The sequence below is a fragment of the Tenrec ecaudatus genome, chromosome 16, assembly GCF_050624435.1.
Source record: "Tenrec ecaudatus isolate mTenEca1 chromosome 16, mTenEca1.hap1, whole genome shotgun sequence".
Lineage (NCBI taxonomy): Eukaryota > Metazoa > Chordata > Mammalia > Afrosoricida > Tenrecidae > Tenrec > Tenrec ecaudatus.
In genome coordinates, this window is record NC_134545.1 from 20,648,457 (window position 1) to 20,672,688 (window position 24,232).

General features: G+C 54.3%; 1 protein-coding gene across 3 annotated transcripts in view; it reads left to right on the forward strand.

The window, feature by feature from the left end:
• Positions 1 to 4,140: 4,140 nt before the first annotated feature.
• Positions 4,141 to 24,232, forward strand: part of SPECC1L (sperm antigen with calponin homology and coiled-coil domains 1 like) — a 67,625-nt gene continuing 47,533 nt past the window's right edge. Inside the window, exons 1-4 of one of the 3 annotated variants that reach the window (XM_075534807.1) lie at positions 4,147 to 4,273; positions 11,699 to 11,816; positions 17,476 to 17,665; positions 21,841 to 22,003. In XM_075534807.1, coding sequence (XP_075390922.1) covers positions 17,513 to 17,665; positions 21,841 to 22,003 — 316 coding nt within the window. In that variant the 5' untranslated portion in view covers positions 4,147 to 4,273; positions 11,699 to 11,816; positions 17,476 to 17,512. Of the gene's footprint in view, positions 4,274 to 4,532; positions 4,657 to 11,698; positions 11,817 to 17,475; positions 17,666 to 21,840; positions 22,004 to 24,232 lie in introns of those variants that run through there. The other 2 variants (XM_075534806.1, XM_075534808.1) reach the window with 2 other exon arrangements.

Here is a 24,232-nt window from a genome sequence, read left to right on the forward strand (position 1 = left end):
CTGAAAGAGCCACGTGGAAACCCATGCCAGCGCTGAGATGCTTCCACCAGCACTGGATCCACAAGACTTTCCACCCACTGACCTGTGATCTTCCTGCATTAGGTGCCATTGCATGTGTTGTGAGTCTGAAGAGGAATTTACACACTAGTAAATTCTAGTCTGGACATGTGGGCTAATATCGGACTTATGGACTTGATCTGGATTGGGCTGGGATGTTTTCTTCATCTACAATTACTCTTTTATATAAAGCTCTTTCCTATACACATCTATAAGAGTCTTATGGATTTATTTCTCTCGTTCGACCCAGACTAACACAAGGGCTCAGCAGAGCTTCTAGACAGAGATGGGTCAGGAAGGAAATCAGGCCATGAAGACCTGTGGGTCATCACAGTCTGACCATCTTGGGCTGCTGAGAGACTGGTGTGGCTCTCCCTGATGTGGATGGGTGGCTGTGAGCCACTGAGGCTCCCGCTAGGTGGCTGTTGATAACAATAGCAGAGATGAATGGGGGCAGCTCAACCCCAACCCATGGCTGCCCAGTGTGCTACAGCTCCCAACACCCCTGCACGACAGAGCAGACCAGCTCACGGGGGGTTCTGAGGTTGCTTATGTTTATGGGAACAGACACCCTTGAATACGGAGGACAGCAGGAGAACTGGTGCAGCTTCAGGATCGTGCAGGCGAAGAACCTCGAAGGGACCAGGGACCGTCGAAAGAACCAACGCATCTGCCTTGGAAGAAGCGCAGTCAGAATGCTGATCCTCGCAGGCAAGGACGGCGAGACTGCGCCCTCTGCACTGTGGATACGTTGTCAGGGAGACCAGTCCCTGGAGAAGGATATCATGCTTGGTCAAGTGGAGGGGCAGCGGAAAAGAGGAAGGCCCTCGCCAAGACGGACGGACACCATGGTTGCCTCGATGGGCTCAGGCCTAAGAACCGTTGTGAGGATGGCCCAGGGCCAGGCGGTGTTTTGTTCTGCTGGGCACGGGGGTTGCTATGAGTTGGCACCGACACAATGGCAACTAACAGTAGACAAGTTCCTCTTTAGCCCAGGGAGCAGCTGGTGGGCACTGCTTAGCCTCCAGTACTCTCTGTGCTCTTTGGGACTGGCCAAATGCCCATTAACAGGAGAATGTGTAAGACCAATACAATATGTAGTGGTCTGCGCGTCCTAACTTCACCCCCAGACCCAAATAGACTCCTTTTATATGACTACCACCGATAAAAAGTGGATTCCTCCTAATCTGTGTAGGATTAGAATCCATCTGAAATCATTTTGCTTTGAATTTTTAATGCGTCCTTTATAACTGCTTCAACTCCTATATCACATCAACCCCTTATTACTAAGGCAAGTCAGAGATTAATTTAGTAGGATGCATGGATTTTGAATTAACCTCGACTCTTTATAAACATTTCCTCTGTAATCACAACTAATCTAATAAGTTGTTCAGACATTTTAAAAACAGAAGTAGCGTGAAGATAAATTTCATCTGAGATGCTTTTCAGCTACATGAGGGTGCATTTCCAATCAGTGAGAACCAAATTAAAAATAATTACTCTTTTTAGGTCTTTAGCCTATGAGGCCCATAATACCGAGGCAATCTGATCTTCTTGGTATAATTATCTCTATATTATCAAGGGTAAGAAAGCTCTTGATGATGCTAGGGTAGTCCTGGTGGTACTATCAGATAAGCACTGGATTGCTTATGGCCAGATGGGTGGTTCAAATCCATGAGCGACTCCACAGGAGAAAGTTGAGGCTATCCTCTCCCATAAAGAAGTACAGTCTCAGAAACCCTGGGAGTTGGCATTGACTCAATGTCAGTGGGGTTTGGGTGGGTTATTATTTATATGCAAATAACCCTTGTTCTGAGGAGCCCTGGTGGCAGAGTGGTTACACGTCGGCTACTAGCTGCAAGGTCAGCAGTTCGAAACCACCAGCAAGTCTGCTAGTTTGGGCAGCATAACCAATGATGACTTAAATTAAGTCCAGGCAGAAGAACCATTTGGAGGAAATTATAAAGAAGACATTTATAAGGTCTCTTTTTGACCAAAATGAAATAATTAAATACAAGTCAGGCCTTGCTGAATTAGTGGTGTAGAGGTTAGGTGTTGGGCTGCTAACCACAACGTCAGCGGTTCCAACTCATCAGCTGCACCGAGGGAGAAAGAGGAAGCATTTTACTCCTATAAAGAGTTACAGTCTTAGAAAATCACTGTCCTACAGGGTCAATATGAGTTGGAATGAACTGGATGGTAGTGAGTTTAGTTTTTCTTTTTAAACATTTTATTAGGGGCTCATATAACTCTTATCATAATCCACACATATACATACACCAATTGTATAAAGCACATCCGTACATTCTTTGCCCTAATCACTCTCAAAGCATTTGCTCTCCACTTAAGCCCTCTGCATCAGGTCCTCTTTTTTTTCCCCCTCCCTTCCCGCTCCCCCTGAGTTTAGTTTTTCTTTTTTTTTTTTTTTGAGTTTAGTTTTTCAAGCTTAATTTTTTTTTATCCACTGCCTGCCTGAGAATCCATATTTATTTCCCTGACAAACTCCTGTTGTTCGGCTATGCTAATTGCCAGAAGTTCTAAATAACTAAGGGAATATTTTCTCTGTTGTCCAGCCAGGATGTGGAAAGAATACATTCCAAGAAAGACAGTTTTAAGACAGATACATTGGTGCAAAATGGCTTTAAGAAATATTCTTTGCCCTATAAGTGTATAAAGACAAATTTCCAGGAAAAACCCCTAGAACTGCTGACTCGTTATCTAAAGTTTCCTAAGCAACCAAAAGGATTTCACTTAAGTCATTTATAAAGTGAGAGCCTTGCTGCTAATTCTTTTTTTTAACATTCATTTTATTGGGGGCTCATACAACTCTTATCACAATCCACATATACATCCATTGTGTCAAGCACATTTGTACATTCATTGCCCTCATCATCCTCAGAACATTTGCTCTCCACCTAAGCCTCTGGCATCAGCTCATTTTTCTCCTCCCTCCTCGCTCCCCCCATGCTAATTCTTATGACCAGTTCCAGTCTTAAAGAACGTCTTCCACCCATGCCAATGTTTTTATGACTTATTCTGAACATTCTAAGCATTCTGACCATATGATTATGGTATTTGTAGCCCCACCTTTTCCCACCCTTCACCCATCCTACCTGAGACTGAGACCTAAATGTAACCAAGCAACTGTGTTCTACTCTTTTCTTCATGACCTTTATCTGTAAGGAGCCTGGGTGGTGCTATTGGCTAAGCATTGGACTGCTAGCGGAAAGGTCAGCAGTCAAAACCCACCGGTCATCCCTGCGATGTGTATGTGTGTGTAAAGATGAGGTTACTTGATTCTGAACTTTATAGCCTTAGAAACGCTATACAGGGTCACTATGAACTGGAACCGACTCGATGTTTGTGGGTAACGATGATGAGCTAGTTAGGTTGTTAACTGCAAGGTCTGACGTAGTTTGTAAACTACCAGCCCATTGGCGGTAGAAAGTGGGGAGGTTTCTATTCCCATAGAGTTATGATCTCAAAAATCCGTAGGGGCAGTTCTACCCTGTCCTAGAGCGTCGTTATGAGCCAACATCCACTTGATGGCAGTGAGGTTTGTTTTCTGTGTGTGTGTGTGTGTGTGTGTGTGTAGGGGGAGGGTGAGTTTCTGGAGCCCTTATGGTGCTGTGGGTTCGGCGTTGGTCTTCTGTCTGCAAGGTCAGTGGTTCAAGCCCCCCCAGCTACTTTGTAGCATAACGATGTCTGCAGTCTCAGAAACTTTATAAAGGGTGCCTAAGAGGAGTTTGAATGGGCTCGATGGCGGTGCAGTCACCAGTTCTCACTTGTCGAGACTAGCATTTTCCTTACTACACAGGTGGAATCATTTTTCTTCCTCCGGATACATTTTCTTAAATTCAATCTGTTGGAGACTTCTTGACACATTGTAACAGATGCAAGCTCCCTAGTCGAAGCAGGTCTGCGAAACGCCGGCGCGAGCGCGGACCCGCGCGGCGCGTGCGCGGCAGCCAGCACGTGGGCGGGGCCACCGTGCGCGTGCGCAGACGGCGGCGGCCCCGCGGGGCGAACGAGGGGCGGGGCCGTGGGCGGGCTGAGGGCGGAGGCCGGGGGGAAGGCAGGGCGGGCCCGGCGAGCGGCGCCGCGGGGTTGGCTGCCACGCTGAGGCCGGACTCCACGGATCCGGGCCCCGCCACCAGGCGAGCTCGCCGCCGGGCCCTAGCCCGGAGCCCGCGAGCGAGCGAGGCGGCGCCGCGCGGTAAGAGCAAGACCGGGGCTCCCCTCGTCCCGCGGCGGGAGGGCGGGCCCTCCAGCGCGCCGCGCGGCCGGGCCTGGGTGGCCTGGCAGGCTCGGACGGGCCGCGCCTGCGCAGTGCCCGCTGCGCCCCACCTGCGCCTGCGCCAGCGCCTGCCCCCTGGTGCCGCGTCTGTGCTTGCGCGGGCCCCCCGGGCTCGGGCCGCGCCTGGTGCCTGGGGTCTCGGTCCGTGGGCTCCTGCGCGCCCCAGCCCACCCGCCCCGCCGCCACCCGTGGCCGGCCTTCGATCCACGCCCTAGCCCTCTCCCTCACCCGCCCTGCCGGGGCCCGTCCTGGAGCCGACGGACCTCCCTTTGTGGAGACCCGGTTATGTCTTAAGAGGCCAGGTGGGCGCATCCCTTTGCGTGAAAATAAACCGGTGTTTCCCGTGGGAATCCGCGCTCGCAGGGCGAGGCGGTTTCGTGAAGGAGGGGTTCGGGAAGGGACCGGGTGTCCAGGTCGGGCCATTCCCAGTGCTGGGGAGGGGCCAGGGAGGGCCCCAAGGGTACGAAGCTGTGCAGCGCCCCGAGCTTAGGGCAGGCAGAGGGGCTTTCATGATTGCTGTAGACCCCTGCTGTCACCTGGAAGGGTGAGGCTGGCTTTTCTGCTGTCTTCACTGGAGAACCGTAGCTTTGCTCGTGTGGGCGATGCCAGAACGCAAAACCTATTGGAGTGGGTTTCTCACAGTGACCCTATAGGGCAGGGTGTGTTTCCGAGACTTTAAAATCTTTTGGGGAGCAGACAGCCTCATCTTTCTCCCATGGAGCGGCTGGTGGGTTTGAACTGCCCACCTTGAGGTTAACACTTGTAAGCCATTATGCTACCAGGGCAATACAAGTGTTGGTTGAATGAACTATGGTCATGTTGCTAAACTAGCCGTGAAGAAGGTTGAAATGGCAAATACTATGTTTTAGAGCAGTGGTTCTCAGCCTTCCTTTCATACAGTCCCTTATGTGGTGGTGACCCCCAACCATGAAATTGTCTTTGTTGCTACTTCATCACTGTCATTTTGCTACTGTTATGAATCGGCCGACCCCTCTAAAAGGGTCGTTCGGCCCCCAAAGGGGTCGCAACCCACAGATGGAGAACCGCTGATCGAGATTAAAAAGGCTTTTTCTATGAAAAGTTGGCCTATCCTCTTGTTTTCCTGACATAAAAATTTCTCCTCTCCTTTTGATTAGTCTGCACAGACAAACCCAAACTCTGTGCCATCGAGTCTGTTTTGACTAAGCAGCCCTTGTGAGTTTCCGAGACTCACTCTTGACGGGGTAAGAAAGCCTCATCTTTCTCCTGTGGAGCGGTTGGTGCTTTTAAACTGCTGACCTTGCGGTTTGCAGCCCAGTGCGTAACCACTATCCCATCAGGGTTCCCTAGAGGGGCACACAGACCTTTAAGCACATTGTGGTTGTGAGGTGCTTTGGGTGAACCCAGACTCACAGCCACGCCACTCCCCCCAAAATGAAACCCCACCCGGTCCTGCTCCAGCCTTCTCACCTTTACTGTGTTTGTTTGGTTGGTCTGATGTCTCCGGTGACTCAGGTCATGGGACTGCTTCGGTGAAATGTTCCTGCCCTGGTTGAGGTTTTATAATGTCATGTAGCTTGAAACCCACTGCTGTTGTCCCTTTGTAGCTCCTAGCCGGCCTGGCCCTGAGGTTTATTGCCTGCCACCTCGATCTCCCGTGGAGTGGCTGGTGGGCTCAAACTGCCCGTGGGGCAGTTAACAACTTGACGCTTAACCCACTGTACCACCAGGGCTCCCCCAGGTGTCCATGCCATTGCCATTAGGTCGAATGATTCTAACTCATCTCGACCCTCTGTAGGGTGTTCCCAAGTTCTGTGAAACGTTGAGCTCTCTGCAAAGTCGGTGGTTTAAACCCACCAGCTGCCCCACACGAGACAGATGAGTCTGTCTGCTCCCACCAAGGACTCTTAAATAATTTTGCAAAAATTTTTTTAACCAACCTGTTTGAACATTTCTCCATATTGTTCTGTGGATGTGTCAACATGTTATAAATCATTTTTTTTTTTCTCTATCAGGAGATCTGTTTAGGCTGTGGCTAAACAGAGAGACCGGTATCTCTTAGCATTTACTCCCTAGCCCGTCCCCTCCATTCAGCTCCCAGCAGCTACTACTAATCTTCCTCTCTCCATTTTAGGATCTACAACCCAGCCCACTAATGTACACCTGTTTCTGGGTGTGTGCTGTTCTGCCCATTCGCCATCAGTGGCACCGTAGCTACTTGTATGTAGTGTTCTGATGTGTAGTGCGCTTCAGACCTCAGTTCCTCCTTAGGACTGAGCAGTGTTGATGAGTTGTTGGGTGCTGTTCAGGCAGCTCTGAACCTCAGTGACCCTGTGTACAACAGACCACAGCTCGGCTTGCCGTCCTCTCGGTCACTGCCATATGGGAGCCCATGGTTACAGCCACAGGGTCTGCCCATCTCTTAGCAGGTCTTATTTTTTGGCTGTCTTTTTATTTACCAAGCACAAGGTCCTTATCCAGGGACCGGTCTCTCCTGAGGACATGTCCAAAGTACATGAGACGAAGTCTCACCATCCTTGCCTCTAAGAAGCACCCCTCTAAGCAGTACCCCGGCTGTACTTCTTCCAAGGCAGGTCTGTTTGTTCCAAACTCAACTGCTGTCGAGTCAGTTTCAACTGACAGCCACCCTGGAGGACAGGGTACAACTGCCCCTGCGGGAGTAGAAAGCTCCGTCTTTCTCCTTCAGAGTAGCTGGTGGTTTCGAACTGCTGACCTTGCAGGGGGCAGCCCAAACCGTCGGGGTACAATGGTGTGCTTTTTGACGCCTCAGTTGATGACACTTGGTGGCTGCTGTGAGTCGTTGGTGCTCGTGTTTTCGTTTCGGCTCTCTTGGGCACAAGCCCGGGAGTGGGATTTCTGTGTCAGGTGGGGGTCGTGGTGGTGGGGGTCATGGAGCCATGGCGACTCGTCTGCCCCCATGTGACAGAGTAGACTTCCTGGAGTTTCCTAGGATTGGATCTGTATGGGAGCCGTGTGTTTGAACTGCCGACCGTTTGATTGGCGGCCACGTGCTGAGCAGCAGTGCCACCAGTGGCCCCTGGGTCCTATAGCAGCTCTGTGGGACCCGCTGTACTACTTCTGCCCCCACCAGCCAGACCCGTGCTGGGGTCGGCTGTACCAAACTGAGGCCATTGTTTGTGATTCTTTTTTTATTTTTTTTTATTTTAACAATTTATTGGGGCTCATACAATTCTTTTCACAGTTCATACATATACATACATCACTTGTATAAAGCACATCTGTACAGTCTTTGCCCTAATCATTTTTTTCTCTTTTCTTCTTTTACATTTTATTAGGGACTCATACAACTCTTACCACAATCCATACATATACATACATCAATTGTATAAAGCACATCCATACATTCTCTGCCCCAGTCATTCTCAAGGCATTTGCTCTCCACTTAAACCCCTTGCATCAGGTCCTCTTTTTTTTTTTTCCCCTCCCTCCCCATTCCCCCCTCCCTCATATGCCCTTGGTAATTTATACATCGTTGTTTTGTCATATCTTGCCCTATCCGGAGTCTCCCTTCCCCGCTTCTCTGCTGTTCCTCTCCCAGGGAAGAGGTCACATGCGGATCCTTGTAATCACTTCCCCCCTTCCAACCCACTCACCCTCCACTCTCCCAGCATCGTCCCTCACACCCTTGGTCCTGAAGGTATCATCCACCCTGGATTCCCTGTACCTCCAACCCTCATATGCACCAGTGTACAGCCTCTGTCCCACCCAGCCCTGCAAGGTAGAATTAGGGTCATGGTAGTTGGGGGGAGGAAGCATCCAGGATCTGGGGGAAAGCTGTGTTCTTCATCGGTACTACCTCACACCCTAATTAACCCATCTCCTCTCCTAAACCCCTCTATGAGGGGATCTCCATTGGTCGACACTTGGGCCTTGGGTCTCCACTCTGCACTTCCCCCTTCATTTAATATGATATATATACATACATATATACATATACACATATATACACGTACATACACACACTTATATCTTTTTTTTTTTGCATGATGCCTTGTACCTGGTCCCTTGGGCACCTCGTGATCGCACTGGCCGGTGTGCTTCTTCCATGTGGGCTTATTTGCTTCTGAGCTAGATGGCCGCTTGTTCACCATCAAGCCTTTAAGACCCCAGACACTATCTCTTTTGATAGCCGGGCACCATCAGCTTTCTTCACCACATTTGCTTATGCTCCCATTTGTCTTCAGCGATCCTATCATGGAGGTGTGCAGTCAATGATATGATTTTTTGTTCTTTGATGCCTGGTAACTGATCCCTTTGGGACCACTCGATCACACAGGCTGGTGTGTTCTTCCATGTGGACCTTGTTGCTTCTGAGCTAGATGGCCGCTTGTTTATCTTCAAGCCTTTAAGACCCCAGTCACTATCTCTTTTGATAGCCGGGCACCATCAGCTTTCTTCAGATTCTTTACATCAGTTTTCTTCAGATTCTTTACATCAGTTTCCTTTTTTAACCAGTTTTATTGACACATAATTCACGCATAATACAACTCATTAGTTCAGTCATATTAAGAAGAATTGTACAGTCATCACCACATCAATTTTAGAATACCTTCTCTCCTGTACTCCTTGTTATTAGATTCCCTCCCCCCACCTTTCCTGTCATACCCCCCAAGGAACTGAGGAACCGTTAATCTAGTTACTGTTTTATCGATTTACCTATCCTGGATTTCTTATATAGAAAATCATTAAAACAACAACAATAACAAGGTAGAAACAGAGGAAAGCCTCAATAGAAAGCAGATAATATTTTTTAAATCCAACAAATTTAACATGGGTTCAAAGGGAGACCAAGTGACAAGGTGTAACCTTTTAAACTAGCTGCGTCTCTAACCCTCTTGTGCATGTGCTCCGGTCTGTGGTTAGAGACGATTCCTTGGAGGCTGAACCCATGTGCATTTCCCTCCTTTTATAAGCTGAAATACACACCTGTTTCCTTAATCCCTGTGGGAATTTGTCCAACCAGCTAGTGTAGCTCTAACCCATTATTTCCCCAGCAGACAATCCAGAGGGCTGCGGCGGAAGCAGATTCTTACACTTTATCCTGGATTATGGTGTGTTGTACAACAGGTTGTAATTGCCCGTGGTGGAGTGAGTGGGTGGGTGGGTGGGGCGCTACCTTTTTTTTTTTGGGGGGGGGTAAAGGTGGTGGTAGGCTAGATAAATTTGGAATCTCTGCTCTGATTCAGAAGGATTCCTGGTGACCACATGGCTGCGTGTTGGGCTGTGATCTGTAAGGTTGGCAGTCTGAAACCACTCCCGGAGAGAAAGGTAGGGCTCTCTGCTGCCATAAAGAGGTCGTCTGGGAAACCCACGGGGCAGTTCCACTTTGTGTCCGCTCGCTCACTCCCTGCCACAGAGCCGATGCCATCTCGTAGCGACCTTGAAGGACAGGGTGGAACTGCCCCTGCAGGTTTCCAGGCTGGCAGTCTTTACAGGAGTGGACAGCCCCAGGGCACTCTGCAGAGGATGTACCTGAGAGGTGAGGGAGATGGAGGTGGGGGCCCCGGGCCCTGTGCTGCCACATTGATTTGGACTCCAAGGGCTCCCCGATAACAGTAGGGGAGAGTCACTGAGACAACAGTTGAGCGGGACCCCAAAGTACGCATGACGGGGTCCAGGGCCCTCAGCCCATAGGGCGAGCAGAAACAGCTGCATGGGCCAGCTGTCCCTTCTCTCCGGCACCACACCGAGGCAGGGCGGGGACAACGGGGGCAGGGAGTGCTTCTGAGTGAAGAACCTGTGTCACCACCATCCAGTACAGCTCAACCAGCAGCATCACCCTGTCACCTCACAGCTGGGGGTCAGTGGGTGGATGGGTGGAGGCTGTTCAGAGGGACTAGGAAAGCAGGGGTCTTGACCATCCATTTAAGAGACTAGCCTGTGTGCCTTGCGGGCCCATTGGGAGTGGGAGTGTGGGGGCGTGCCACAGAAGGAGGGAAGTGTCTCAGGACACCAAAGGGAGGCCTTGTATGGACTCTCGGTCCTTTCGGGAATGTGGACGGGTGCCTAGGCTGGTGACAAGGCCCTGTGACATGCTGGCTAGGTGGCCGCCAGCCAGCGCTGGGTTCTCGCCAGCTCTCTGCAGTCTGTGCGGAGGGACCCTGTTTGGGGTGTGTGGTACAGGAAGCTCAGACCCCCATGTAGCCCTAAACTAGCTCCCAAACCAAATGCTGTCAGCCTCTGCCCTAGGAGATCCTGGGGCCCCAGACCTTACCCCCAACTGCGACAGACCAGGAATTCTTTGGACAGGGCCTGTATCCCCTGAGGGGTGGAATTGGCCGCACTGAACACCACTGCCTTCTACTCGGGAAATACGGAAAAACCACAACCCAAACTCACTGCCATTGAGTCAGCTCCAACTTAACGGGGACCCTATAGGACGGGGAAAAACTGCCCCTGCGGGTTTTTGAGACTGCATCTCTTCACAGAGTTGAACGTCCTGTCTTTCTCCCAAGGAGTGGCTGGTGGTTTGGAACTACTGACCTTTCAGTTAGCAGCCCAGCTTGTACCAGTACGCCTGCCTCACTTTTTGATAAGCCAGACTCGAATTCAGATCTGTGTGGACCTGGTTCAGTTTCAGAAGACTGCCTATGTGCCTCTGACCAAGAAAACCCCTGTCTCACATTATCAGCCCCACCCCATTCCCTTTTTGTGTGCTGCCGCTGAGACCAGAGTTTGCCCGAAAACACAGGCAGGTATCAAATGGCGGTTCTGGAAGGAGAATGTGGCTGACAGTGAGCTGTATGAATGCCGTGCTGTCCAGAAGCTGAGCAGGAAGCTGGTGCTGGAGGCGGGCACCGTGGGGTCTTGCGCGGGGCTGCTCGTCCAATGGCTGGCATTTCTAACTCATCTGCCGCTGCTCCTGGGGGAAGAAGGAAGCTGGGGAAAAGGACCATTCAGAATGCACGGGGAGCAGTTGTGCTGTGGCGGGGCCTGTCCGAGTCGGAATCTGTGGAGGGTGCTGGGTTTGGGGGTTGGAATCCACTTCTCCTTTTTGTAAACATTCAGAACCCTGGGGCTGCTGAGGTGGCCCGCAGAGACCCTGGGGAAAGCAGTTTGGCCTATATCTGGAGGACTCGTGTGCTAGGGCCAGGCATTCTCTCGGGCCATGGTGGCGCAGCGGTTATGTGCTGGGCTGTCATCCTCAAGGTCAGCAGTTTGAAACCGCCAGACGCTCCTCAGGAGAAAGATGGGGCTTTCTGCTTCCGTAAAGGGTTAGTCTCGGAAACCCACGGGGGCATTCTGCCCTGCCCTGTAGGGTCGCTGTGAGCCAGAGTCAATTCCATGGCAGTGAGTTTGGTTTTGTTTCTGGTCCCTCTCCAGCTGTGTCACTCGTTGGGAATGTTAAGTGTTATCACTAGTCCAACGGCCTTTCCAGCAGCCTGCTTGAAGGAGCGCGGCAAGCTCCCCAGAAGTGTTCGGGAAGAGGCCCGCGTGTAAGGTCAGGCTTTCCTTCTGCTCCCCTTAGAAACTACTGGGAACTGTTAGGGTGGTGGGTGATGGGTTGCCGGCTCACTAAACAGTCGGGGCTTCAAACCCCGCAGCCTATTCTCAGGAGACAGCTGAGACAGTCTGCTTCCAGAAAAACCCTGGCGCCTGGGAAACCCCGTGGGGCAGTTCTGCCCTGCCCTGTAGGGTCGCTGTGACTGCAAACCCACTCTCTGGCTTGGATGCATTTTTAAAATTCTATAAGAAACAAGAGACTTGACTGGTGCTGTGCTTGAACATTTCCCAGAACTTCTGCTTGTTTCTAAACATCTCCATTCTGTGGCCCGAACAATGGGGAATGGAGTAGGGTTGTTGGTGGCCTGTAGAGTCTGTCACCCTGGTAGTAATGGGCTGAGCATTTGACTGATGAAAAGCCTGGCAGTTTGAACCCAACAGCCGCTCCTTGGGAGAAAGGTGAGGCTCCTCAGCTCCGGAAAAGGCAGACAGCCTCGGGAACTCACAGGGCCATTCCCCTTTGTAGCCCTTGGAACGGACAGCAGGGGGTGTGGTTTGTTTTAAAAAGATGATTTGAAGAGCAGTTAGGAGTTGGAACCATGCCGAGTTCTCGGCTGGAAATTTCAGGGATTGTCTGTGTGTTCCCACATGTGAAACTGGAACCCAGAGGCATAGAAATGAGCTGATTGGGGACTCTGAGAATTTTCCATATCTGTGATAGGAATGGCCTGAACACTTGTGACTACTAACCAAGAGGTTGACAGTTGTAGGCCCCTTACAGGGGCCTTGAAGGGAAGGCCCTCGGCCTGGGCGCTCGTGAGCTCGGCTTAGCTCTGCCCACTCGCCTGGGGTGTGGGTTTTGTGGAAAGAGCTCACCCACGTGTTCTCTCCCTGAACCCAGGGGACTGGGACCCACAGGAGCTGGTCTGGTGCCTGTCCCCTTCCCCCCGGGGTCCGTGGGCAGCTCACTGGCCACCGCCAGCTCCTGGCTTCTCATTGCTCTTGCCCTCTCTCTTCGCAAAGCCAGGCTTTTGGAAAAGTGCTCTTCTTTCTCTTTTTAAACTTTGCCTGCAGTTTGAGTAAAAGTTTTCATAGCAAATTGGTTTCCCACTCAGCCATTGCCATCCTCCCCCTGGGTTTCCCTTTTCCCTCCGGCCCCTGGCCTGCCCCTGAGTGTCCCCTGAGCACCTCCCTGGGCCAGCACAGCCCTTCGGTTGGCTGTTCTTAGGCGTGCGAGCTCCCAGCACCTGTCTGTTGCCTGGTGGAAAGTGGAGGCTGCCTGAAAGGGGCTGGGGGGGCTGTCAGAGTGAAAAGCTCCTAACCCCTCACCTTCCCGTCCCCCAGCTCCTCAGTGCTGACTGTCGGGCCCACCTGGTGCTCAGAGCATGAGCTGGCTGTGAGGAGGGGCGGGTGTGGTGCTGCGTGGGCCTCCGGGTCTGAGTCTAGAGCGATCTGGAAACAGACAGTGGGCAGAGGGTGCCAGCTCTCCTCTCCAGGAGGAATATCAGTCCCAGTTCATGCACACACACGCATCTTCCAAACAAGATCCTGTGCCCTCAGGACCAGTGAGGGCTGCAGGCGCCATGGCTCAGGGCTTGTCGTCCTCGCGTGGGTCACTGGGGACAGTGGCTTCCCAGGAGACCTGTCCTTCTGCCGACTCACAGTGCCTCTGCAGGACAGGGTAGAACTGGCCCAGGGGATTCTGAGACGGGAACTTCTTACAGGAACAGGAAGCCCCGTTTTTCCCCCTCGAAGCAGCTGGTGGTTTCCAACTGCTGACCGTGCAGTGAGCAGCCCATCAGGTCACCCCCATGGCCCCCGGGGTCTGCTGGGCCTACAAGTGAAGGCAGGGAGGTCGGCTCGGAGGGTGCCTTAGCTGCGTCTCGGGTTGTCCGGGGTCGCCTCCACAGCATTCCTCAGGAGCCACCGGGCGGTCTCAGGGTCCTTGTGATGGTATTTTCTGAAAATGGGAAAGGGCTTAGGTAAGAAAAAGGCCCGGAAAGTTGAACCATGATGAGGGGCCGCATGCTCGCTCTCCCAGGGCAGCAGGGACTGTCCCGCCAAGTTCTGTTGTGACAGCTTCCCCCATCCCCGCCCTCCAGCCCTGCTCTTGCTCCTTGGGCCTTCTGGCTCCCCAAACTCAGCCTTTTAGGGGAACTCGATTTGAGTCCCTCAATGTGGTGTAGCTCATGCCGCACGTGATGTCTCCGTGCATATGCAGGCTCCTCAGCTCTGCGTCCACATGGTGCTGGCCTGGAGGCTCTTGTCCAGCCCTGGGCAGTTTCTTCGGGGTCTCAGATCTGTGTGATCACTCACCCTGAGGAAGGTCTGTAGGTGCCTGCCATCGGCCGCGTCTATTACATCCTGATGGGTCGCTTCAGGCACTTAGGATCGGTTTTAAATTAATGTGTTGTTTGGTTTTTGAAAAGGCGCCCTGGTGGCACTGTGGTTAAGGGTTGGGCTGGCAGTTCAAGCCCCCCTCCCCACCTCAGAGGACAAAGATGAGGCTGCCTCAGAGTCAAGGGAGCAGCTCTGCTCTGTCCCGGGGTTGCAGTGGGAACCTGAGGGTACACGCTGTGAAGTGAGAGTCTGCCTCTCTTTGCATGGAGGCTAGGCCGGCAGGACTGGTGGTTAGCGCAGGGTCACTCAGTCCGAGAGCAGCGTGGGTCTCCGATGGCCGCTCCAGTAAATCCCCTGCTCTATGTTTTCCAGGCTGCCTGCAGTGTGATCTTGTATGGGAAAGAACCTGGGCTGGTGCTATCTTGTGGCCTCGACCTCCTTCATAAACGGCTGCACAGTATCTCTAACGCTGGGGCTCATGGTTGAATAGGGTTAGTCACCGCTGGGACTGCAGTTTGCCCTTTCATCAACAGTGACGGCTAGTATTTACCTGACTTTATCATTTGTGGGCGTTGGGCCATCATCTCCTTCCAGCCCTGTCAGTGCCCTTGTAGTCACTGCCCTTCACCCCCACCCACCACCCACCTCCATCGGTCCAGTGCCAGCTCACAGCGACCCTCTGTAAGGCTCCCAGGACTGTTGGTCTCTGTGGGAGCAGACCACCTCACCTCCCCCGCAGAGGGCACCACAGCCTTGCTGTTAGCAGCCTCATGCCTACCTGGCAGTCTCAGCAGGGCTCCTGCTGACGGTGAAAACATCAATTCAGTATCAGTCATATGAAGTAGCAATGTGCCTTAGATCACAGGGCAATAAAAGATTCTCGCTGGGGGCAGAGTGAGACACTAAAGCGAAAAAATGGTGGTCATCACTGAGGGTGCCCGCTGTGAGTGCTGGCAGAGGGGCCGGAGACCACTCTGGCATTGCCAGGAAGGGTGTTTGTGGCCCCCGGAGTCAGGACAAGGCAGTGGCTTCAGAGACTGTACGGTCATCCCCAGCTCAGGGTGTGCCCTTGTCCTCGATGGGGCTTGGTGAGGGCTAAAGTCCCAGTTTTCTTGGATGGAGTCTGGAGAACCTCTAGCTCTGAACCCTCAGAAAAGACACCACCCTGATTGTGGTTGTTGGCACCTTCCTCCTGACCTCTGCTCCCGGGTGAAATGCCATCTCAGGCACCAGGAGCCGAGCATCACATCTCAAGCGGCAGATGCTTGTGCTCATGGCCGGTTCACGCAGGCCATCATCTCCGGAGAGAGGTCTGAGCTGCTGGGCCTCGGATCTTCCTAGAAGGGGGTGCCATCCGGTCGGGTCTCACCCACACAACAAAGGGAGAAGCCCCCAGCCCTGGGGTTCACACCCACCAGCTGCTCCAGGGAGAGACGCTCAAGGTTGGCAGCCTCGGACATCCAGGGGGCTGTCATGCCGTCCTGCAGTTATTTTCAGCCGGACCGACTGGAGATCTGTAGATGGGGGTTTGGTTTGGGGCACTCAGAAGAGGGGGAGGCTCCAAAAGCCATGGGAATGCCATTATCTTTTCATTCCTGTTTCCACAGATTTTCTGAAAGCTTTTCTATTCTGGGGGACACAATGTAACCCATAGCTGGGAAAATGAAGAATTCGGTCCTAATTCAGCTGCTGAAACTTGGGGGCACTTTCCTCTAGGGGGGTTATTTAACTAGTACTGCAAAGGACCTTTGTGGACACATCTGCGTGGACATCTGTTTTGGTTTCTTTGGGGGGGTTGTATACCTCAGAATTGAATGGCTGGGCCATCTGGTGACTATATGTCCAACTATATGAATGACTGTAAGGGACTGTCCTCTAGGGTGACTTATTGAGCAAAAGGGGTGGGGGAGCAGGCAGGGAGCCTTGGTGGGACCGAGGGCTAGACATTGGGCTGCGAGCCAGAGGAGCCTGTCTGCACGAGCGGGTGAAGGTTGATTTCCAGGATGTGATTTGGAAAGGAGTGGATGGCAGTGGGTGGGCGAAGGAAGTCTGAATGGGGGTGGGAGTGGGGGTGGGAGTGGGGGTGGGAGGCAGCAGGTCTAAGGAGAGGAGGAGGAGAAGCCCGGGGCACGGACAGTTAAGAGAAGGAAGCGCAGAGGAGAAGGACCATGCACACAGGAGCTGCGAGGAAGCTCAGAGGAACCCCACCTGCCTTTCCTTCTCTGCGTTTCAGCGGGTTCTCTGTGTCAGACTGCCAGCCATGAGGTTGGCGGTTCAAACCCTCCAGCTGCTCCTCAAGGGAGAGATGAGGCAGGCTGCTTCCACAAAGCTGGTCAGTTTCGGAACACACCCCCCCACCACCACCACGGGGGGCAGCTCTCCTCTGCCCATTAGGGTCACTGAGTGGATGGCCTTGCTGGTGGCGGGCCTGGCTTTGGTTGGCGAGAGTCAGAGCAGCCAGGCGGGGGTGAGGAGCATGGTGGGTGGGGGTGCAGGGCAAGAGGCTGCTCTACCCGCTGAGGAGGAGGTGTCTGGGAGGTGCGGGAAGTAGGTGGTGGGTTTGAATCAAGGGAGGATTCACTCATGGAGTTCTTCCCACGTAGGGAGCAAGTGGGGCGAGGCCAGGGGGGCAACTCAACTCAATCACCCCGTGGTTAGGGTCCAGCTCACAGCCACTCACTCTGTGCACCGCAGAGCAAAACAGCACCCGGTCTCGTACCCTACAGTTGTTTGTGTTTGAGCCATTGTTGCAGTGCACTGCTTCAGTCCCTCCCGTCCAGGGCCTACGTTTTCCCCGCTGCCCCTCTGCTCTGCCGGCCGTGTTGGCCTTCCTTTTCCAGGGTGGGTCTCTCCTGGTCACATGATCACGATCACACACGGTATTTTCTGCAAGCGATCACCAGCCACAGGCTCACACAAGGCCAGGTGGTACAAGACTGGGCGGTGCCTGGTGCTGGTGTAGGCGGGACTGCCCTGTGTCTGGCAATTAAGTGCTTAACCCTCTGCATCACTGGGATCCTTGAAGGGAGTCGAAGAGAAAGAAACTTGAATTACAGACCCCTGTGAATTATAACCTGGGTTTGCGGGGGGGTGGCTCATAAAACCCCAGACATCCAAACTCATGCTGTGTAGTTGGTTCTGACGCATAGCCCGACAACCCTCTTAGAGTAGAACTGCCCTCCTGGGTTTCTGGGACTGTCAGGCTTCACGAGAGCAGAAAGCCTCATCTTCTCCCACGGAGCGGCTGCTGAGTTCGAACTGCCAACCGTGCCCCTTTCCCGGTCGCCTTCTCAACAGAATGCCGTTTCTCTGCACAGGTTTGCTTGTAAATGCCTCACGAGAAGACGGCCCAGAATGAAGAAAGCGGGCAGGAGTGTCGGCTCAGCGCCTAAAGTGACCGGGGCCAGCCGAGCGCCAGCCGCAGAGAGAACCAAGCCAGAGGGCAGCAGCTCGACGTCCGCCAGCGGCCGCGTCGTCAAACCCAGCACCACGCCTTCCCTGTCGAAGGTACTGCGTCGTCTTGCGGCCCTGGGCCTGCAGGAGGGCCAGATGCCCGTGAGGTCTCGTGAAAGGAGCGCCCGCCCTCGGGCCTCTCACAGCCCTGTACATCAGGTGCCTTTGAGTCGCTTCTGCCCCGTGGCCCACAGCCCAGCACCACACCTGGTCCCGCACCAGCCTCACAGTGGTGGTTAGTTAGGTCTGAGCCCCCGTTGCAGCTGCTGTCCGTCCATCCTATCGAGGGCCTTTCTCCTTTGTACCGCTCCTTGTTTCACCAGACATGATGGATGTCCTTCTCCAGGGACCGGGCTCTGCCGACAACCAATCCAAAGTACGTGAGACAGAGTCTCGCCATCCTTCCTCTCGGGAGCACTGTGGCTGTGCTTCGTCCAAGACAGAAGGCTTTGCCCTCTGGCAGCCCCTGCTTCTCTGTCTCAACAGTCTTCTCCCGCCCTCCCTTCACGTACGACATCGGTGCAGCTTCCGTTTCCCTAAGTCACACTCCAGCCTGCGAGGCCACACCTTCGTTCTCTTGGGACAACGTTCGTAATTCCTACTCTGCCCCCTCCCGTACCGTACATTGCTTTTCCCCAGACGCCTGATCCAGGCCCTATCCTGAGTGCTGCAAACAATTAAGCACTTGACGACCGACTCCTGAAAGAGAGGCCTAGGGATAGGCTTTTTTCGGAAGTCATGTGCCCCCGGGAGTTAGCAGCCCGCAGCACTGCGATGCATGGGGCACCCTGAGGCCCCCCACCAGGCCAGCGGGATGCCAAGGCTCGTCACAGCCCTGGTCTGTGGTCGCTTTTATGAAAAATGAAGCCACTTTAAAGTGGGTCAAAGGGCCATGAGGTGATAGGACACTGCATTTTGACTGGCGGCAGCTGTCGTACTAGACGCCCCAGTGCTCCCTGCCTGGTAGCAGCCTGTTCACGTACCTCGGCCGAGGTCGGAGGGGACTCACCCGGGGCTTCATCCCTGTGGATCCTGCAAGCTAACTTTGGGTTTCCACTGCCGTCTACAGCCTTCTGCAAACACCGGGTGTCCGCAATGTAAGCTTTTAACACTATTCCCTCCTTTAGATGTGGATTTTATTTTCACAGTCGTTGGATCACACAGGCTGGTGTGCAGCTTCCATGTGGACTTAGTTGATGCCTCACTTAGATGACTGCTTGTTTGAAGACCAGCCTTTAAGACCCCAGATGTTAGTCTTTCTGAAGCTGGGCACCATCAGCTGTCTTATTGGTTCAGTAAGAGCATAATCAGCTGTCGTCACCCTCCTTCAGCTCAGTTCCTGGGGTGGACAGTCACTGAATCAGACCGTGGGTTTGGCGGGTAGGATGAAATGAAATCTGCCAGGAAGCCGTTTGTGCTAGGTCCGGCACTTGGTAAGTGACAGGTTTGGTAAGTGACAGGTTTCTGGTGAAACTGGCATTTTGTTGAGTTAGCTCTAGAAACTTCTAAGAGAAACTGGGATCCGCATGGAAACCATCAGTCTAAAGGACCAGGGGTCCCCATGTGAACCTCAGCCTCCACGGCCCAGAGATCCACGGCCAGGCTTCTCCTGCTGACCGCTGTAGACTGAGCCACAATAGGAGGTCCTGGATCGAACTCAAGAAGCGCACTGTTGTCCACCAAGTCAGCGCTGCCTCGCAGAGACCCTGCAGGACACAACAAAACTTCCCCGGGGGTGTCTGAGATCCCCCTTCTCTCCAGTGGAGTGACTGGTGGGTTCAAACCACTCACCTGTGGGTAGCAGCTCAGCATGTAGCTGCCTGTGCCATGAGCAAGTACAGACAGGACACTCCTGAGAGGCCACGATGGCGAGACTTGGCACCGTGCACTTTGGACACGTTGTCGAGAAACCGTCCCTCGGGAAGGACAGCATGTTTGGTACAGCAGAGAAGGCTCTAGACGAGGTGGGCTGGCACCGGGGCTGCAGCCGTGGGCTCAGACAGGAACCAGGGTGAGGATGCTGCGGGACCGGCGGCGTTTCCTTCTGTCGTGCCTCAGGTCGCTGTGGCTCGAAGCTACACAGCGCCTAACAGCAAACTAACAAAGCTACCAGGGCCCCTCCTGGATGGAGAAGGAAACAAAACCCCAGCAACTGTGAAACCAAACTCAACCATAGAGAAGAGCAGGCTTACTGGGCAGGCGGAGCCTGGTGGAACCCCGAGACCATGGCCCACAGTCACCCTTCAGACCTGGAATTGGGCTCACCACCGAGCCTTCGCTTTCCCCCAACAATAGCCCCGCACGATGCACTCCTTTCCTTGGGCCAGCCCTCCCTCTGAGGTGGAAAGGGTTAAAGGTGAGAGGGCAGGGAGGGAAGGAAAGCGGATGAGGGGGGGAGAAGTGGGTCACGCATTATTAGGTTGAGGGGCAAACCGTATGGGGTTGTTGAACGCAATGCCAGTGTGTTCTCTAAATCCTCACCCAAGTGACCATTAAAAAAGGCGCAGGATCTGAGGCCTGGACGGAGTCTGTAAGCAGGATGGCCCTGGCGAGCTGCCTTTGCCAGAGCTCCCAGCCGAGACTCGTGGGGTTGTTTCTTCCTGGCTCGCTGGCTGCAGGGGCCCTGTGCTCTGGTGGCCCCTGACCCTTCCTGAAGCTTCGCTGTTCAGAGGACCTGCTCTGAGGGGCTCAGCAGGAAATGCTGGTTTCTCTGCCCAACTGGATTTACCTCTGAACTCACCGAAATGCCCCAGAGTTGTGGGGGCGTCACCTGGCCTACCTACCACCCTAAGGGTGAACCGCACAGTGGGTGGGGAGGGACCCTCGGGTAGAAGGCTGCCCACGTCTCCTGGTCTGACTGCACACTCAGTCACCGGGCTGCCCCTGGGTCTCGTGGCTGGTGACCTGCCATTCGCAGGACTGGAAGAACAGGTTGAGGCGCTGCGTTGGCAGACTCCCGCGGCACTTTGCTGCCAGTGGGCCCCATCTGCAACCCCCTGTCCGTGTCCTGTTTCACAGCCCTGCCTAGGACTTGTAAATACGGTACTGCAGTGAATCCAGTAGGTGGGTTGACACTGCAGCTGCAGCCATGGGCTCAGGCCCAGGAACAGTCGTGAGGATGGGGCAGACTGGCCAGTGTCTGGCTCTGTTGTGCTCTGGGTCTCTATGGGTCGAAACCGACCCTATGGCACCTAACGGCAGCAGCGGGGTGGTGAGAGGAGCACTGTGGCTCCGAGTGTCCCTGTATTGGGCGAGGTTGGCGGTGGGCCTCCCCACCTGCCCTGCGTCGAGGGAGGCCTCTCCCTTCTCGGCCAGCAGCCTTGACCGCATCCATGGGGAGGAGCCAGCGGTACTTTTCCTGTGTCCTGTTGATGTGGCAGGGAGAGCTTGTTTTTACTGCAGAAGAGTTTTACATGCAGGCGCCCTACTCCTGTCAGGAGCTATGGTCTCAGGAGCCCCCAGAGGCAGTTCTACACTGCCCTGCAGGCTATCTGTGAGCTGGCATGGAACCGGTGGCGGTGAGTTTTGTTTTGTGTCTGCATGGTCTTGACGCTCATTTACTTGTGTCAAGCTCCCGCAGCTCCCCTCAGTCACCCGTACACGATGTGGAGAAGTCCAAGGAACCCCCTCTAGCCCCACAGTGTCCAACTGTCTTTGTGAGTGCCTCACCCCGGCCTCCAAGAAGGTCTCCGGGGTGGCACTCTGGCTGCTGACTGACATGTGGCTTACTGGTCCCTCGGGAGAGAGGCCTGCCGATTAATTGACTTCAGAACCCCGTGGCGCCCAGACCCGTGAATTGGCGGTGGTCCCATGGCCATGGGCAGTGGTCAGTGAGTGCTGACGGTGGGAGTGAGAGAGAGATGGGATGAGCAGGCTCGGTTTCCCATCACCTTCCTAGGCTGTCAACCCTCTCCCCGCATCACTGCAGTGCAGGGATGAGGCCTTCTGCACTGCGGTGGCCACTCGCAATAGGGGCGTGACCATCCTCTGCCGGGTGGCCCTGCGTGTTTCCTGGAGGACCCTGCTCAGGGTCTGGCTCCCCAGGTGCCCGCACTGCGTCGGGGCTCTGCTGTCTTCAGAAGTGGGTGTTGGGGTGTGTGCTGCTACCAAGCCCTCAGTGGAGCCCTGGACCTCGGGGGAGGGATGGGGCCAGGCCACAAGCTGTGGACTGGGACACCCAGAACACTGGCTGCTGTGGTCACTCAGTCTGTCTGTTTTGTTGCTTTCAGACCAAGAGCAGTGATGACCTCCTGGCTGGGATGGCCGGAGGGGCCACCGCAACGAATGGTGTGAAAGGGAAGAAGACCCCCTGCCCGCCTGCCGCCGCGCCTGTGCCCGCCTCCGCCATGAGCACTGCCGCCGAGAGCAGAGCCAAGCTCGCCACAGGTGCAGGTATGGCCTCGGTGGGCGCCGTGCTCCCCTCTGCTTGTCTTGGAGCAGATTCCAGACGCCCGAGTTTCAGCCATAAGGGTTTCCTGATCTGGGTCGGAAGGCTGCTGTTTCCCAACGTACCAGCATGGTGCAGTGTCCGGGCGAGGCAGAGGCCGGTCCCCGGAGAAGGACTCGTGTGTGGTAGAGGAAGCACCACCCTCAGTGGCTTAAACGGGCCCAGTGGCGATGGCAGGACTGGGCAGCATGTCCTTCTGTTGCCCAGGGCTTGGACCTGGCTCCATGGCACCTGGCCCCACCTCCCGGCCGGTGTCTGATAGCCACTGTCAGTCGGCGTGACTGTTGGTGTGACTTGGGACCGTCCTCTTGAAACCTGGGGGCTCAGCTCGACCTTTTTGACCTTGTGGTTTTCTCTTTGACGAAACGGGGTCTCTGGCCCCTCGGTGGCCATGCCCTGTGCCTCCTCTGCTCTACTGGACTCTTGCTCAGTCCTCTGCCCTCTTCCAGCCCCCGCACAGGCCTCCTTCATGGGCGCTGGAGGTCCACTGCGGCAGGCACTTCGATTCCGAGCTTTCACTCTCACTGCCCTTAGCCCGCAGCAGCTGTCAGTGCTAGCCGCCGGCCTTCCGAACCCTCTGTTGTTGGTTCCCGACCGGCAGCTCTTTAGTCTGTGGATGTGGTGGCGCTGATGGACTTCGTATTCAGCTCTCAGACACCTAGGAAAAACGAGCCGCCAAACCTACCGCCACAGAGTGGATGCCGACTCGGTGACACTGTGGGGCTGCCGAGGCTGACGGTCCCTGTGGGAGCATTCAGTTTCCTCTCTCCCGAGGAGTGCCGTGGGCATGAACCTTGGAGTGAGCAGCCCAGCGCTGATCTCACCGCTCCACCACTCTGGCTCCTGGTGCTGCTGCTGCTGCTCTGTCGACGAAGGACGGCAGTGTGCAGGGATCTCAGGGTCCAGAGGACCTGCTCCACCCCTGGCTCTTCTCTCTTCTCTTGCTAGGAGTGGGCTCCACCCCCTTCCCCCTTCTCAGATGGCTGATGTTTTACCCAGCAGGATGGCAGCCCACCACGAACCCCGTTCCCAGTCACTGGATCACATCGTCCTTCCAGTCACTGGATCACATCGTCCTTCCAGTGTCTTCCCCACCGTAGCCAGAGCCTTCAGGAAAATGAAGGCTGTTTGGCAGGAGTCACAAAGGCTACGGCTCGAGGGGTCGAATATTAAATGATCCACTGCGCTGCAGCGTGTTAAAGTCACGTGCATGGGAAATGCCGTCCCACGGATGATTGTTCCGGCAGTGAAGTGATAGCCTGCCTCCGGCAGCCTCGTTTGATTCTGCAGCATTGTCACTTGGCAGGCAGAGAGGCGGTGAAGCCGGCTGCAGACCTGGCCCGAGTCTTGCCCCACCTGTGGAACCTCGGCCACCGATTTCACATCTGCGTGTCTCCGGATGGTTTGTCACATGGCGGTTCACTGTGTTTTGGGTGCAGGTTTCCACGGCAGTGGAGGCTCTCGCCCACCGGTGTCTGTACAGCACCATCTCACACGGCTAGAATAACCCCATGGCTGCCCTTCTGGCTGCTGTGGGTCCCCCAGTCTGGGTCCCCTGCCCGCTTACCGTCCCCTCGGTGATTGGTCACCCTTGCTGACCACTTGGCCTCCTGCAGATGGACCCTCCAAGGAGCCCAGTGCTCACGAGTGAGCTTCTGGATCGTCAGCCAGCCTGACACTGCGCCTCGGGGAGTTGACTAGTCAACCAGGCCCGTAGGTCTGGTATCCTTTCCTTTTTTCAAATTTTAAATTATTTTTTAATCATTTTATTGGGAGCTCTGGCAAGTATCGTAACATTCCATAGTTCAGTCACATCAGGCAGTATTGTACAGTTGCTACCCCATTCAGACTCATAGCGTCTTCTATCTCCTTGGACGCCTTGGTATCATCACCTCCTTCCCCACTTCTTCCCCCGGGGCTTGCTTTCCTTAAAGAAGTTGGAGCTGTTTGTCCACATTGTATCTGTGGTCACCTGGCCAGAGCAGGTCGTGGTGGGCGCCAGCACAGTCTGCTTCTTCTGGTCTTAAGGAAAACGTGGCTATTCGTATAGGCTGTTTGCCCTCCTTTAGCCTAGTTTCTTCTCTGGCTCTTTGCTTTCCTCTTTTCCTGGAGGTGGGGAGGTGGGTAGAGAGAGACCAATGGTTGTATCTTACTCAGCGGCGTGTAGGCCTTTT